The sequence below is a fragment of the Danio rerio genome, chromosome 18 (assembly GCF_052040795.2).
Source record: "Danio rerio strain M-AB ecotype USA chromosome 18, GRCz13ab, whole genome shotgun sequence".
Taxonomy (NCBI): domain Eukaryota; kingdom Metazoa; phylum Chordata; class Actinopteri; order Cypriniformes; family Danionidae; genus Danio; species Danio rerio.
The window spans coordinates 46,522,238-46,539,234 of record NC_141038.1 but is presented as its reverse complement, the minus strand read 5'-3'; the positions used below and the strand labels follow the sequence as shown (position 1 = coordinate 46,539,234).

General features: G+C 35.4%; 1 protein-coding gene across 18 annotated transcripts in view; it reads right to left on the bottom strand.

Moving 5' to 3' along the window:
- Nucleotides 1–16,997, bottom strand: part of nectin1b (nectin cell adhesion molecule 1b) — a 527,810-nt gene that overhangs the window by 73,014 nt on the left and 437,799 nt on the right. For 17 of the 18 annotated variants that reach the window (XR_015514334.1, XR_015514336.1, XR_015514333.1 and 14 more), the window contains one exon: nucleotides 515–608. Coding sequence is in view for 12 of the 18 variants with exons in the window: in XM_087292089.1 (XP_087148215.1) it covers nucleotides 515–608 (94 nt within the window). In the remaining 6 variants the exon portion in view is untranslated. Of the gene's footprint in view, nucleotides 1–514; nucleotides 612–16,997 lie in introns of all 18 variants that reach the window. The other variant, XM_087292090.1, reaches the window with a different exon arrangement.

The window sequence follows — 16,997 nt, the reverse complement described above, 5'->3', positions numbered from 1 at the left end:
TTAATTATTATATATGGCTATTTTTATAATAATAATAATAATAATAATAATAATAATAATAATATTGTAAAATTATTTATTCATTCAATCGCATATGTGTAAATGTATGCTTGTTAATTTATAATTGTTAAATAATACTAATAGTAATAATAAGTATAAATTTAAATATAAATAAATGAATAAATAAATAAATAAATAAATAAATAAATAAATAAATAAATGAATAAATGAATAAATGAATAAAATAAATGTTATTTAAATGTTTTTATTTTACTAGCAATGTTCCACAAAACAAGAAACAAAAAGAAGAAAAAAAAAGAGAAAAAGTGAAACTCTACGAAAGGAATAAAAGATGAAATAATGATTTGAGAGGCAGACTTGAGCTCACAGCTTGTAATGTAAAAGTTCCCTGAGCCATATGTTACACTGAAGAAGAAGAAGAAGAAGAAGAAGAAGAAGAAGAAGAAGAAGAAGAAGAAGAAAGAAGAAGAAGAAGAAGAAGAAGACATCCTACCTGAATCTCATCAGACGTCAAACCGCCTTTCATGTCGCTGCCTTTTTTCTTGGGTGGTGGAGGAGCAGGTTTATGAGCAGGGGGGAGGTCAGTCCTGTTGGAACAGAAACAGAAAAACACGCTGACACCGGGACCCTCACAGAGCTTTCATACGGCTGTGCCTTAAACCCATAATGAGGAGTCGTGCCCACGTCTGCCTGTGCCTGCTGCGGGTTTGATAGGCATCTCCTTACACCGCCTTTGTTGTAGCCGCTGCCATTTCAGCCTTGCCCTTTCAATGGCTCGCCACTAGCCGCGGAGAGAGAGAGAGATAATGAAAGCGGATTGTAATGGGCAAAATGGAGAGGAAAGAATGAGAGCGCTAGGACAAAGGGGCCTTCGAATTATAGCCCACCAATGTTCCCATCAATCCCTTAAAGTGTCTGACAGGCAGCAAACAGAGCATGCGGGTCTGATCCGTGATGTGAGACGCATCAGGGGTCAGGCCTCAGCCCGCCATACTTTACTTTAATTCAGAGTCGCCGTCAAACTGTGGCACAACTGGGAAGGCTGTAAAAGTGTCGAACAGCGCCTCGTGAATTTTCAGCTTAATTGGCAATGCTGAAGTAAAGTTCACACTGGGTCGCAGACGACTGGCATCGGGTTAACTTGCTTTGTATATAGCACTGGGTGTAGTTTGATTATACATTTAAAGGTCCTAGGAAATTGAAATAAAGGATTTTAGATGTTAGTATCAGTTTTGTTCACTTTTAGGATATCTAGTGTGCTCCAAAACAGTGACTAAACTTGCGTTTAGAAAATAGAAAACTGATATAAACATATATGTAAAGCTTGTATTTTGTAATTTTTGACGTCACCTCATACTTCAGTTTCTAATCAAATCTTTTAACCAATCAAATGCTCTCTTGTCTCTGACATGCCCGGCCCCCTTCAAGACACTTTTTATTTGATTAGCTCAACCGTTATCACTGGCAGAGCGGTGCTAAAACAAAACTCTGCTGGCTGTTTTTTTTTTTTTTACGTAAGGGGACGAGCTATTATAAAGCCCCTTTCACATAGTGATACCAGGTAATATCCGGAAAATTTCCGGAACAACTTTACTGGTAAATTCAGATATTGTATGTGCTGTTTACATAGGCAAGGACATTCCAGAATTTTTCCAGAAAGGACCGTTCACACATCCATTCCAAAATACCGGTAAATTCTGACATCATTAACAAGAAATGAGCTCTAAACGGCAGCTATTGTATTTGTAAACATAGAAGAGAGGTCAGGTTTCACTTTTATTTAAAGCTTAAACAACTTTTAAGCATTTTAAGCATTAAACTTTTAAACAAAGCATTTTAGCGATAATATTTTACACAGTTGGCATTAACATAGAAACGTTATCTGGCTAACAACTAGCAGCTAACTGTCTGGAAAAATATTCAAAGGCTTTTATTTTCATAAACAGTGTGGATGTGAATGCGGCTGAATGTTTTGTTTATTATTTTTCTTGCTGTGTTAAATTCTTAGACTGCATTACTGTAAATATACTGGGAGTAGAGAGTCTCTGTACTTGCACTGTCATAATAATTAAAGTAGCGGCAGCAGCATAGCAGATCTATTCCACCAAAACCAAACACATTCAAAATATATTCTTAAAGTATCTTTCATTTTTATTAATAAAAAAATAAAAATAGGCGAGGCAGTGGCGCAGTAGGTAGTGCTGTCGCCTCACAGCAAGAAGGTCGCTGGTTCAAACCTCGGCTCACTTGGCGTTTCTGTGTGGAGTTTGCATGTTCTCCCTGCCTTCGCGTGGGTTTCCTCCGGGTGCTCCGGTTTCCCCCACAGTCCAAAGACATGTGGTACAGGTGAATTGGGTAAACTAAATTGTCCGTAGTGTATGAGTGAATGTGTGTGTGGATGTTTCCCAGAGATGGGTTGGGGCTGGAAGGGCATCCGCTGCGTAAAAACTTGCTGGATAATTTGGCGGTTCATTCCGCTGTGGAGACCCCGGATTAATAAAGGGACTAAGCCGACAAGAAATTGAATGAATGAACGAATTAAAATAAAATTAATAATAATAAACAAACAAACAAAAATAAATAAATAAATAAATAAATAAATAAATAAATAAATAAATAAATAAATAAATAAATAAATTTACTGGTTCGAACCAGCGACCCAGCGACCTTCTTGCTGTGAGGCGACAGCACTACCTACTGCGCCACTGCTTCGCCAGAATGGCAATAAATATAGATTAAATCTGTAAATACATCTGTTATACCGAATGAGAAGTCAAGAACCCATATTTTGACATTATTCCCACAAGTTATTTGAAATATTAAAGTATTATGCTACTGCATATATGTAAAATCACTTCACATTCAGTTTGATGCATACAGCAAAAGATCTCTGTAAAAAATACAGTAGTAAATGTTTGGATCAACCTCAGAAAGCATCCCTCAGCAGCCGTCTGGCCGTACCCATCAGCGCTCACATGACACTTTAACACACCTGAGTCCCGACACACCTGATGGGCTTCTGGAGAGTTCATCCAAACACCCGATATTCAATATTACTTCACTGAGTTTAGCCAAAAAAGTAAAGAAGGACATCTGCTGAGTCATAAAGCCTCCAATTTTCTGCACTGTAATTCCATTCACAAAGCCTGAAAATTCAAATAAAACCCAGATCCCACAGGAGAACTCCGACAGAACTCAAAAGCAGATGTCAAACTGCCACACACACACACAGGTACACACATGCACATACGCACCCACGCATAATAATACAAGAATGTGGGCGCATCTACAAATCCACATCTGCATGCACATAAACACACACACACACAAACACACACACACATGCACACACACACACACACAGGCGCTGCTCTAATAAGTTTTGGGGGTGTCGTTATTTGCATGTCATGAAGGAGACCCAAATAATTCTCTCTGACAGGTGAGCTGCGCAGGAGTTGCTATCTAATTTCCAGAAAGAGGAAATCTCTTTCCTCAAACATGCTAGCAGTCAGACATCATCCCGCTCATTCTGACAAGATGTCTGTGCTGATAGATAATGAAGCAGAGTGAGTGTGTGTGTGGGTGTGTGTGTGGGTGTGTATGTGTGTGTCAAAAAATAGAGCAAGGGAAAGGACAGCCAGCAAAACTCTTGTGCATGTTACATAAATGTACTTAAAACACGCAAATTTGCAGTGGCACACACACCACCCCATGTCGCTGTCGAGTTGCATGACCTTTCCACAAGGCCAAGAGAGCTCTGTAAAGTCAAGGCTGCTTCGCGCATGAGTGACTCTCTCCATTTCCTCTTTTATACACATCACTTCCACTTCACATCACCTTGTATCACAGCAGAACAGAGGTGTGGCGCTAGCAAACATTCACTGCAGATACACACACACACATACACACACATACACACACAACACACACACACACACACATATCAAACGGAACAATCCAGAAGAAAATCACAAGGTAAAAAAAAAGAAAACCAAGATATGGTTCATTCATTCATTTCCTTCAGCGTAGTCCTTTATTTATCAGGGGTCGCCACAGTGGAATGAACCGTCAACTATTCCAGCATATGTTTTACACAGCAGATGCCCTTCCGGCGGCATCCCAGCACTGGGAAACATCCATGCACACTCATTAACACACATTCATTCATATTCTTTTTAGCTTAGTCTCTTTATTAATCTGGGTTTGACACAGCATGATGAACCGTCAACTATTCCAGCATATGTTTTACACAGCAGATGCCCTTCCGGCTGCAACCCAGCACTGGGAAACATTCATGCACACTCATTCACACTCATTTATTCATTCATTCGTTTTCCTTCGGCTTAGTCCCTTTATTAATCTGGGCTTGCCACAGAGGAATGAACCGCCAACTTATCCAGCATATGTTTTACACAGCGGATGCCCTTCTAGCTGCAACCCTGTACTGGGAAACATTTATACACACTCATTCACACTTATACTCTACTGACAATTTTAGCTTCCCCAAATTCATCTATAGCGCATGTCTTTGGACTATGAGGGAAAACAGAGCACCCTGAGGAAACACACGGGAGCACAGGGAGCACATGCAAACTCCACACAGAAATGCCAACTGGCCTAGTCAGGACTCAAACAAGTGGCCTTCTTGCTGTGAAGCGACAGTGCTAACCACTGAGCCACTGTATCGTTCCATGAAGGGTGGAAAATCTTTCCTTCTTTTGAGAGCACTTTAGTTTAAATAGCTCCAATTTTGATGTAAAATAAGTATTTTTTTTTTCGTCTCTAGAAGGTGTCTGTGAAGTTTTAGGCCAAAATACCCATCAGGTTGTTTTTTGTAGCCTGTTGAAAATGTCAATTTTTAGGTCAGAGGGAGTTGTAGCTGTTTTTTTTTTTTTTTTTTTTTTTTTTTTTTTGAGCCTGTGCCTTTAAATGAAAATGAGCTGTATTTCCCTGTCCATTCTTTGGACATTTCATTTCAGAGCTATTTCAGAGATGGATCATTAGGCTTGGATGTCATGATAAACACAACAAATTACAAATATCAACCCAGACAGTGATCCAGTCAAAAATGCCATACTCTCTGAAAAAAACAATGGTACAATGTTGTACCAAAGAAGGTACAAACCCCAAAGAAGGGGCAGTACCTTTTTAAGGTACAGAATTGAACCTTTTTGTACCATTCCAATTACCTTTGAGGACATGATTTGAACCATGGGAAACCAAAATTTTTGGTTTTTAAAGACTGCAGATATCATCAGAGGTACAAATCTGATGTGTGAAGGCACCACGCTCTTAGAAATAAAGGTACAGGAGCTGTCAGTGGGGCAGTGCCTTTTTAAAAGGTACATATTTGTACCCAAATAGTCCACAGTAGTACCTAAAAGGGTCATATTAGTACCCAAATGTAACTAAAAAGTACTTTTGAGGTACCATTATGGACCCTTTAGGTACAAATATGTACCATTTGAAAAGGCACTGCCCCACTGACAGCTCCTGTACCTTTATTTCTGAGAGTATCGACCATTTCAATGTGGCCAAATCATTGGCCCATGAATATTTCCTGCTTATTATCAAACTATTTCATAACTGTAACAAGAGGCAATTCAATTCAAGCCCTTGTAGGCTTTGATCATAACTGTGTTGTTTTGGTGACTGTCGCTTTAAATTTAAATGAGACTGTGCTCTTTTAAAAGATGGCAGCTGTGTCAGGATAGTGGCAGATTGAAAAATAAGACTAACATTTTATGCTAATGAGGGAGAGATTGTCACCAATGGGCGGGGCTTTCACCCTCTGATGACACATACAAAAGGAAAATGTCAGTCAAAGTGTTTCTGCAGGCTGTTTTAATAAACTGTGATTATAATAAAATAATTGATAATTTTTTACCTGTAGAAGCTGGTTGTATTCACAGACTGTTGCCACACAAGTGTGTTAAACCCCTTACGAAAGTGATGTTTGCATAAAAGGCCCCCTTTAAAATGAGGTTTTAATTAAAAATGGTGTCATGGTGTCATGGTGTCATGATAAAAACCACACACACATATATATATATATATATATATATATATATATATATATATATATATATATATATATATATATATATATATATATATATATATATATACGTACAAGCATGAAATTCAATAGGGTGTCCAAACTTTTTCACACAACTGTATGCCACCATAATGTGAAACGCCAAGAATGAAGTGATTAATTAACATAATAATATATTCAATCATGCCTTCATTTTCCATCAACTCCATTTATTTTATTATTTTTGTTCTTGTTATGTTGGGCTGAAAAAGACTCAGTGCATGTTCTTGACAGGTTTCTTGACTTTCACCCTGACAGAATCGCTCACACGTCGTGTTGAAAGCCTAATGGTCAAGCCTGTGGGCTGCCAGTACAAAGGTTGTAGGTTTCAGCACCAAAAAGATGTGAGTCAGTAACTAAAGAGTTCTTATGCTCGCTGCGGCTCAAAGCACTCAACCCAGAGTCACTCTTAAAGGACTGTGCCTCAAATGACTGAGAGGTAAATTACTTAAAAGGGGTCATGTCGTACTTTTTAAAAACATTATTATCCCCCCATCCCCCCACCCCAAGGGTTATAATTCAAGACTTTTTTTTTGTAATCAAAAGCAACCATAATTTACAGTACTCAGCATAAATGAGATCTTTTAAATTCATATTTTCTATAGGATGCTTTGCAATAACATATTTGTGCATATACGTTAGATAAGTCAGTGCTAATGCAAAACTGGAACAAATCTAACAAAACTTAAGATCACTGTCAAAATAATTAATACCCCCAAATTAATACATTGATAGAACAATTATAATAGTAAACTAAAAAATCAAGAGAGACATAAAAAAAGTTAATTTAGAATTATTATTATTATTATTATTATTATTAATAATATTTTATTACTGGGAAACACTCATACACTCATTCACACTAATACTATGGACAATTTAGCTTACTCAATTCACCTGTGACACAAGTCTTTGGACTTGAGGAAACCTGAGCACCCAGAGGAAACCCACGCGAATGCAGGGAGAACATACAAACTCCACACAGAAATGCCAACTGACCCAGCCAAAGCTCGAACCAGTGACCTTCTTGCTGTAAGGTGACAGCACTACTTACTGTGCCACTGCGTCACCCATTATTATTATTATTATTATTATTATTATTATTATTATTATTATTATTATTATTATTATTTTGCAGTACCACATTTGCATTTAAATGCATCATCTGTCTATTTCTGAAGATGGTAAGTGACCAGTCTCTTCAACCAATTTTAATCAGTTAGTAAAAGTTACACATATACATGTTTGCTATTATTTTTAGCCTTTAGTGACTTATAAAATGCTCTTTATTGATCATAAATATCCTTTTTTTTATCAAAAACAAAATATTTTTCTCAACATCAAACATACATGCTGCTTTTAATGTTATTTTTTGTGCCAAATACAGCACCATAAGACTTTAGGCTTTAATATGTTCATAAGAAACTGCAAAAAAAAAATATATTACTAATAATAAAAATTATAATAATAATATTAACATAATAAGGACGGATGAGGACACACAACACTTCTCCAGTGCCCTAAACCCCCCTCATGATTAAGAATTAAAATAATTTAAATAATAAAAAAAAGACTAGAAGAGTTGTCTGAAGATTAATGATGGTGATGCTACGTCATGTGACCATAACATAATGAAGATACAGTATTACCTACTTTTTATTAAGGTTTCAAAATTCAGAAAAAAAAATGTTGTCATTACTGACAATCAAGAATTAATATAAACGCATAAAATTCACAGAGCGCATTTTCTTGATACCAATCCAAAAGAAAAAAATTTGGTTGAGTTTATTTGGGTAAAGCTAGTTCATGTAATTTATGCAAAAAAATAAACAAACTAAAAAATGTAATCACTGCAGTTCATAAGCCTAAAAAATTGAATGTGTCATTTAAACTGTAGACCTAAAAATAAAGCAGCAGCTAATTTCTAATAACAGGATCATTCAGAAAGATCTGCAGAGCTTTAGTTGCTTTTTATTGTTATTTATTTTCATAATTATAACTTATTATCTCACTTATCACACTTAATCCACCAATGAATTCACAAAGCTGTGTAATGAGCATGAGTTATTTTTATCACACTAAATATTAAATAAATAAATAAATGTTGAGAATTTAGGTGAACAAAGATGCCACACTTCAAATTGCACCAATCACCACGCAATTTTATTCCGACAGATTGCAGCCCCAACCCAACCGCTTTACTTCCTTTAACCGCTTTAAAAAAAAATAAAAGATGAAAACGAAGAAGAGCTCCAACAAGATAAATAGTTGAAGAAATGGAACACGTAGAAGCGCACTTTTCACACAGACAACAATTACACCGGATAATGATGATGCATTATAATTAACATAAAAGCTGCCAAGAGTCCATAATTCTACCGGAATCATCTGCATAACAGTAGAAATGACTGAAGTTGTTCTAAGCTGCACTAAACGTGAGTAATGCTAGTCAAAACACTGCTTATAGGCTTTGATTAAAAAAAAAGTTTATTTTATTATCACATTGTGAGGTTCTATCACCTCTGTTGTTCAGCAAATGAACACTTTTATATGCAAAGCTTTAGACTATAATTGTGTACAATTAATAGCAAAACTGGACATCTTATTATATTCATCATCATCATCATCACAATAGATTCTCTCATCCCTAAATGTCTTGCGAAGAATCTGTCTAGTTAATGTTCTGCAGGAACATCACTACTGCGGAGTTAAAAAATGACCTCATGTGTATCCGGGCCTGCTTCCATTTAAATTTCAAACAGACACACGGTGCAATTAGAGCAGACTGGGCCTTTTTGACCCGTATCCTCAGAAGCTGTTTCCAACTGGCCACAGCTGGAGACAGATGTACTGCAGAGACGCAGTGGCCAATCAGCAGCTGCCGGCTGTCCTAATGCTGACATGATCCTCAGTCGGGCACTGTCAGTAACTGGATTGCGCAGAACTCAAATATACACTCATCTATTCTAAAATCTTAAAAAAATTTCCAATTATGAAGGAGTCCCCTGATGAGTTGCTCTCTAATTATTTGCTTATGAAATACTAAATTAATGTTAGAGTGCTAAAAAACGATGATGCATTTTTAGAAATGAGTTATGGAGTACTTCTATCATTTGTGCTTAGGCGACAGGTCACATTGTATAGAGCAAAAGATATTGCTAATTCTAAAATGTTACTTTAAAACAAGTATTTGAACTGTCCTGGATTGTTCTGGAACAAATAACTAATGATTATATTAATTATGACCATTAGATATACCAAAAATTGTATTTTATTTCAATTCTATTTCATTTTATATAAAACACTAGAATATAGAATAAATGTCCATCAGAAAGATGCTCTCAATGTGAAATGACAGCACAGAACTGCTAGTTTGTAGGAAGTGATTTTCTATTTTCTCAGAGATAACCTAAACTTTTTTTTATTTTTTATTTAATAGGCACTTCTGTCACGATCACCAGCCACCTAGCCCTTGTAGAGCAATAGAAACACTCACTATCACCTGAACTCTGCCACCAAACTGAGCTACATTCCCCATCTGGCACCTCACTCTCACACCAGTTCCAGATTATCACCCTTGATTACCTACAAACAGCTAAAAGCTCATCATGGACTGATATCTCGGACTATTTATACACCACACTTGCACACACACATTGCTGAGTCTTGTTATTCTGTAGCATTACAAAGCATTCTATTGGCTAGCCTTGCCTTGTTACTTGTTTATGTTGTTTCGTCACTTGTATCGACCTCTTTGCCTTTGACCATCATGATGATTTTGGATTTTCCTCATGATGCTTCTGTTTTGACCAGTGCCTGCATGACTCTGAGATAATAAACTGCATTTAGACCCTTTTGAACTCTGTCGTACCCTGACTCATGTTACAACAACCATTATAAATAAACCACATATTTGAAATCTAAACAGCTTCTTAATAATGAAAAACTAGGGTTGTAAGATTTTCTTAGTCAACCAGTTGTCGTTCATTAAAGCCATTAGTTGACTTATTGCCTATTTAATATATTCATTTAATTAGCCAAGCAAATACAGGGGAAATAGTTTGATTTTAAGGGCTGAGAAAGAATGTCATTTGCGACATTGTTTATATGTTAAACATTAAAATCAAACATTGAATGAAAAGTGTCACAGTCACCAGGTGATCTTGCCCATTCAGATCGCCGGAGAACTACAAATCTGCCAGCAAAAGAACTACAAGATCCAGTCATGCACCACTCACACTCCTGCCCTATCCTGTCTGATTGCAAACACTCACAGCTGAAGCCGCTCATGAACTGATTACATGGATTATAAAGTCAGCACACAATCACACAGAAGGGGCTGAGTCTTGTTTATCTGTTTGTGAACATACCACGTGTTTTCCTTGCCTTGCCTTCCGTGTTTTTGACCTTTGCTTTGTTTTGTTTCCCTGTCTGCTGCCTGCCTTCTGACCATTCGCCTGTTATTTTACCCGTGTTGACCATTGCTTGCTTGACTATTCTAAATAAACCTGCATTTAGATCCGCACTCCCTTTGTCCAGCGTCACTTCACGCTACAACAAGTTTGTCGTGGAAACTCTACTACATCCAGATTCATTCATAGTACACACATTCATAATGCAATGACTGTGCTTTTTAGTGATTGTGAAGTAACTGTTTTTAAAATTTGTTTATACTGAAAAACTATGCAATTTCAAAAGTATTTAGCATCTCTATGAATGGATGAATGAACTAGTGGTTTGATTCTAAATATAGATTAATTCATTAAAAAGAGTTAATTCAGGAACAAATTAAGACACAGTTTTAATGCAAAGTCATTTAGTCATTTAATATTCCTATATTCAGAATATAACTATACAGTTATTGTTGTTGTTGTTGTTATTATTATTATTATTATTATTATTATTATTATTATTATTTATTTATTTATTTATTTATTTATTTATCTATCATTTTATTAGTATTACTATTCTTATTATTATGTATTTTGTTTATTATTATTATTAATTATTATTATTATTATTATTATTATTATTATTATTATTATTTTACATTATTATTATTCATTATTATTATTATTATTTTACATTATTATTATTTTTTATTATTATTATAGTTATTATTATATTTCTAAGTTTTTATTATTATTACTTTACATTTTTATTTATTTATTTATATTATTATTTTACATTTTATTTATTATTATTATAGTTGTTATTATTATAATTATTATTTTTTTTTTATTCATTATTATTATTATTATTATTATTATTAGTAGTAGTAGTAGTAGCAGTAGTAGTAGTAGTAGTAGTTGTTGTTGTGGTAGTGGTATATTCATTCAGATTTAATGCCATTAGGTTAAATTATTATAAATTCAATCATTCATTCATTTTCTTTTCGGCTTAGTCCCTTTATTAATCTGGGGTCGCCACAGTGGAATGAACCACCAACTTATCCAGCATATGTTTTACATAGCGGATGCCCTTCCAGCTGTAATCCATCACTGTGAAACACCTATACACACCCAATCAAACACATACAATACGGAAAATTTAGCTTACCCATTTCACCTTTAACGCATGTCTTTGAACTTGTGGGTAAACCACAGCACCCGCGAAGACTAGGAGAAGACGCAAACTCCACACAAAAAACAATGCCAACTGATCCAGCCGAGGCTTGAACCAGCAACCTTTTTGCTGTGAGGCCATAGCGCTACCCTCTGTGCCACTGTGTCTCTTTTAAATCATTCATTCAGGTTAAATTATTATATTAATACTAATTTTAGCTGGCTTCCAACAAATCATTAAAAATGCATTACTTAAATGCAGCTATTTTTGTTAGTTACTTGAATTGCAGATGACTAGTTTTCCAAAAGAGTCATTTGACTACAGTTAGCTTTCACATAATTTCCCCCAAATGCATCTAGGGATGTGCCTATGACGCCCTAATGTGCTAATTAATCCTGCAATTAAAGCTCTGTCATAATTTACAAATTTGTTGTTCCAAGCCCATAAAGCGTGCCTTTCTGTATTTCCGTGGATGGTGTACACTATTTCCCATGCATTTGTGCATGAATGACAACTTAAATCCCAGCCTATTTCTCATGAAAATACTTCAGAAGACTTGAAATGTAGTGCATTAGTCATCTGGACCACTTTCATGGAGCTTTCTTTGTCATTTTAAAGCTTTCACAGCTCCAGTTTGCATTCAGTTTCATTATATAGAAAAGAAATCGCCAGAATATTCTTTGAAAATTCTCCTGTTCCATTGAAGAGGCGGGAAAAAGCATATATATGATAGATATGACAGACTTTTCACCTTTTGAGTCAACAAATCATTTAAAATGCTGTCTACGTAGGTACCTCACTAGGTTTTGGAAAAGCTAGAGAGTATGTTTTTTCGTGTGAGAGACAGAAACAGAGATTTGCAGAAGGATAAGCCTTGACAGACAGCGTCACTTCCAGATGCACCATTATCTCTCTTCAAAGGGACAAAATAATGAAAGGCAGCTAAATAATTCAGAAACTTTCTCCTTTCCAGCCTTTCTTTTCATAGAAAAGGATCACTCCCCTCTTTGATCCCATTCTGAATTCCGCGCGCTCGCTCTCTATAGAGAAAATTGATGTAATTATTGATCCAATTAGACTTATGAGGTACCACAGTGGTTTACCTTTTTTCCTTTATTGGGTCTCAAGAATAGTGCTTTAATTCAAATGTGTACCTGGTATGAATCACAGCCCTGAACAATTGATTGGGCTTCTAAAATCCACCAGGAATGAAAGGCTACAGAGACACAGCAAGTAAAAAATAACTCGTGTTTCTACAGGCCTGTAGCCAGCTATGAGGTCACTAAGGTCTGGGCCTTCGTATTCTTTTATGTTCAAAAATAAAACTTAAAAGTTGTAAAGGTCATTGCACCCTGAATCTGGAAAATTCATCTGAAAATTTGGCGTGTTAAAAATACATTTGACCTCATGTTGTGAAGTAAAAAACCTCATTGACCTCATTTTGAAGTAAAAAAATTCTAAAAACAAAAAAAATCACATTTTTTTCCCTTTTTTTGCATCTGTAAAAATTATTTTGAGAGGGTTTTGAGGGTTCAGAGCCATCATACACACAAAAGCCAAAATTCAGAATGCTGTTACTTGAAGCACAGGACTATAAATTGCACCCTGAATCTGGAAAATTCATCTGGATTTTTGGCATGTTAAAAAATACAGGACGTCAAGATGATATCAAATTGATACTGTAGCCAAATGTCATGGGGAGGTTGCATTTTGTTGGTAAATGTAAATTGTGTTGACATCGGAACCCAACGTCAGGACGACAATATCTAATCTAAAATCAACCGAATATCAACGTCTAAATGTATTACAGCTTGACTTTGCGTGGATGTTACCACTATGATATCAATATGACAGTTTAAGATGTTGGCTTGACGTTTGGTTTCATTTGACGTTGCTATTAGGTGTCACAATAACAGCGGCCTTAGACACTGGCTAGACATTGAATTTTGGTCACCTGACATTGTGACCAAAATCTTACTTAATATTAAAGTCTTATGACGTTGTGTGCCTGCTTGGCATTTCCACAATGCCTCTAAAACTTCTCTCCATGTTAAAGAAAATCCTGCTCTGGCTTGTTTTTTTTCTCTCCCTTTTTTGCATTTATAAAAAGCATTTTGAGAGGGTTTTGAGGGTTCAGAGCCATTGTATAAGCATACATCCAAAATGCTGTTACTTTCAGCACAGAACTTGTTTTTTAAATACTTTACTGACAGTGAAAATCAATTATTTATCAACCATTATGTGCTTGTAACACTTTTGTTGTAATTAAAACATCACAGATAACATGACACATAAAACCATTATGTAATATTTGAGAGGAAAATAAAAGAAAAAAGAAATAGTTTTAAAGGTCATTGAGTCTGGAAAATTTTGGGTATGTTAAAAAATGCATTTGACCTCAAGATGTGTCAATCATATTTACACAAGTCCTTTGAAACTTCAGTCCAATTTAAAGAAAAAAAAAATCTTATCTGGCTATTTGTTTCCTTTTTTGCATTGGTAACAAGCATTTTGAGAGACTTTTGAGGGTTCAGAGCCATCCTACGGTACAAGCAAAAGCCAAATTCCAGAATGCTGTTACTTGCAGCAAAGGACTTGTTTTTTAAATACTATACTGACAGGTGTAATCAAAGCCCCACAGATAATATGACACATAAAACCATTACATAATATTTGAGAAGAAAAGAAAAGAAAAGAAAAGAAAAATTTTAAGTTCTAAAGGTCATTGTACCCTGAATCTGGAAAATTCTTCCAAATTTGTGACGTTAAAAAATACATTTGACTTGTTTGTCAAAAATGTTGTTTGTCAAACTTGACAAATTGTGTCCAGTATCCAGCAGGCACAGGGCGTCAATATATATATATATATATATATATATATATATAATTTTTTTTATTTTTTTTTTGAGAAGGAGAGAGGAGAACAAACTGGTTTCAGTAGTTAGTCAACATCACTGGTTAAATTGACTATGCATGGAATACGAATTAATACAAATCGGACTCCCTGTGCAAGGTTTCTGTGCTTGATAATTTTTTTTTTTTTTGCATACAAGTACAAAAAAAGAAATGCACATAAAAAATCCAGACTTCAGTGTGCACCGTCATGATGCTTGTCACTACCTCATCTAACTTTTGCAGATCACTAAAGAGCTACACATCTGCCACTACATCAAATACAACTCCCAGAAGTTTTTGCACTCACACACCAGCTCCTGATTCCTTCTGATTACACACACACAGCTGGAAGCTCATGATGGACTAGTCACTGGGACTACAAAGTCAACTTATTCACACACTCTTTGCTGAGTCTTCTTATACTGTAAGTGAGAATTACGAAGCGTTTACTTGTCCTGCCTACTGTGTTTCTGACCTTTGCTTTGTTTATAAATTTATGTTGTTTTCCTGCCTGTCCCGACCATTAGCCTTTACTCTGACTACGCATTTGGTTTATCTGCATGCTACTGTCTGTCCCTGTTTTGACCTTTGCCTGCCTAACAATTCTCTTAATAAACTGCACTTGGACCCTCAACTCTATTGTACCCTGACTCATTACACTGTCTCACAGCAGCTGTCAAATGCACACTCAGTGAAGCAGCTCATAAGGAAAGTGCTGCAGACAGATATAGTTCTTACAAACATTGTGTCATTAGACTTAATACTATACTGACAGCGTAAATTAATTATTTTGGTTTTTAATAAATTAAAAAGAGCAAATTTAGAATCAACGATTTCATATGTTTCCTAAACTTATATTTTAGCTTTTTTGGTACTTGTAATAGAAGATTTTTTTTTTCTCAAAGCAATATCTGGCAACACTGCATACATGGCAATTAAACTGACAGTTGGCAGTCAAACAAGAGTCTGTGCCGCATGGATGGTCTATTACTTTGAAGGCCATATTCAGTAAGAAAGCAACAGTCATTGTGATATTATCTGTACAAAACTGTGAAGCGAAATGAAATCTATAGCATTATCCTCTTGTACAACAGATCTGTAAAGCAACAGATATTAAAACACTGGATGTTGATTATATAGTATGCTATTTCATCAAGTTTAGTACCGTTAGTAAACTAACCATTTAAAGATAAAGTAAACCCCGGGTACGGTCATGCTGTCCAGGGAAATTTTAACAGCATTTTTCTTAAATGACTCATGCTGTATAACATTTTCAACAATCTTCAGTTTACTGGAATCAATGATTCTTATTTAAAAATTAATTAAATAATAAGGCAGATTAACAGGATGAAAAGGAAAACGGTTAAGCCAACAGTTTAGCAAATTAGTTGCTTTATCTTCACCTAAAAGCAAAACCATTATAGGCTTGTAACACTTAGGTGTAATTAAAACCCCACAGATAAGATGAAACACAAAACCATTATATAATAATTGAGAAGAGAAGAAAAGAAAAGAAAAGAAAAGAAGAAGAAAAAAAAAAACAATGCAGCATTTCACACCATGGTAAAAGGTGTAAAACATGACTTTTAGTACTATTGTACTATTTCACAACTTTTAAAAATTGAAACCATGTAGAAATATGACTTTCAGTAAAGTCACATATCTGACCAAGGATCCGGCTGACAAATTTGAATTTTGTGCAATTACTATACAGTAAGTGTGTGTGTGTGTTTGTATCATTGAGAGAGCACGTAAACAAGAAATTCTGCTCTTTGTACGATTGAACTTATTTTTTGTGGCAAATTTTCATTGAAAAAAATTGTCATTTGTATGCTGTTTTCTGTTTTTGGAAACTGTATTTATCTGTAAAAGTGATTCTGCATGAATCAAAACGTTGTTTTTATTTTCTTTAACTAAAATCTGTTTATCTGCATATCTGTCGGTCAAATGAGAAAATAATGTTTAGATCTATCCATCAACCAATCTGCATAATATTGTGGTCAACCCTTTATCTGTCCATTCATCCATCCATCTATCTATCCATCCATCTACATATTACTATGTTTATCTATCCGTTCATCCATCCATCCATCCATCCATCCATCCATCATTCTGCATATAAGTACATTTATCTAACCATCTATCTATAAATCTATGTATATTAGTCAGTGCATTTAACCATTCATCCATCCATCCATCCATCCATCTGCATTAGTCTTTTTATCCATCCATCCATTCATCCACCCACCCATCCATCCATCCCTTAATCCATCCATCCATCCATCCATCCATCCATCCATCCATCCATCCATCCATCCATCCATCCGCATAACTATCCATCAATTCATCCATCTGCATTAGTCTTTTTATCCATCCATCCACCCATGCATCCATCCATCCACTCGCATAACTATCCATC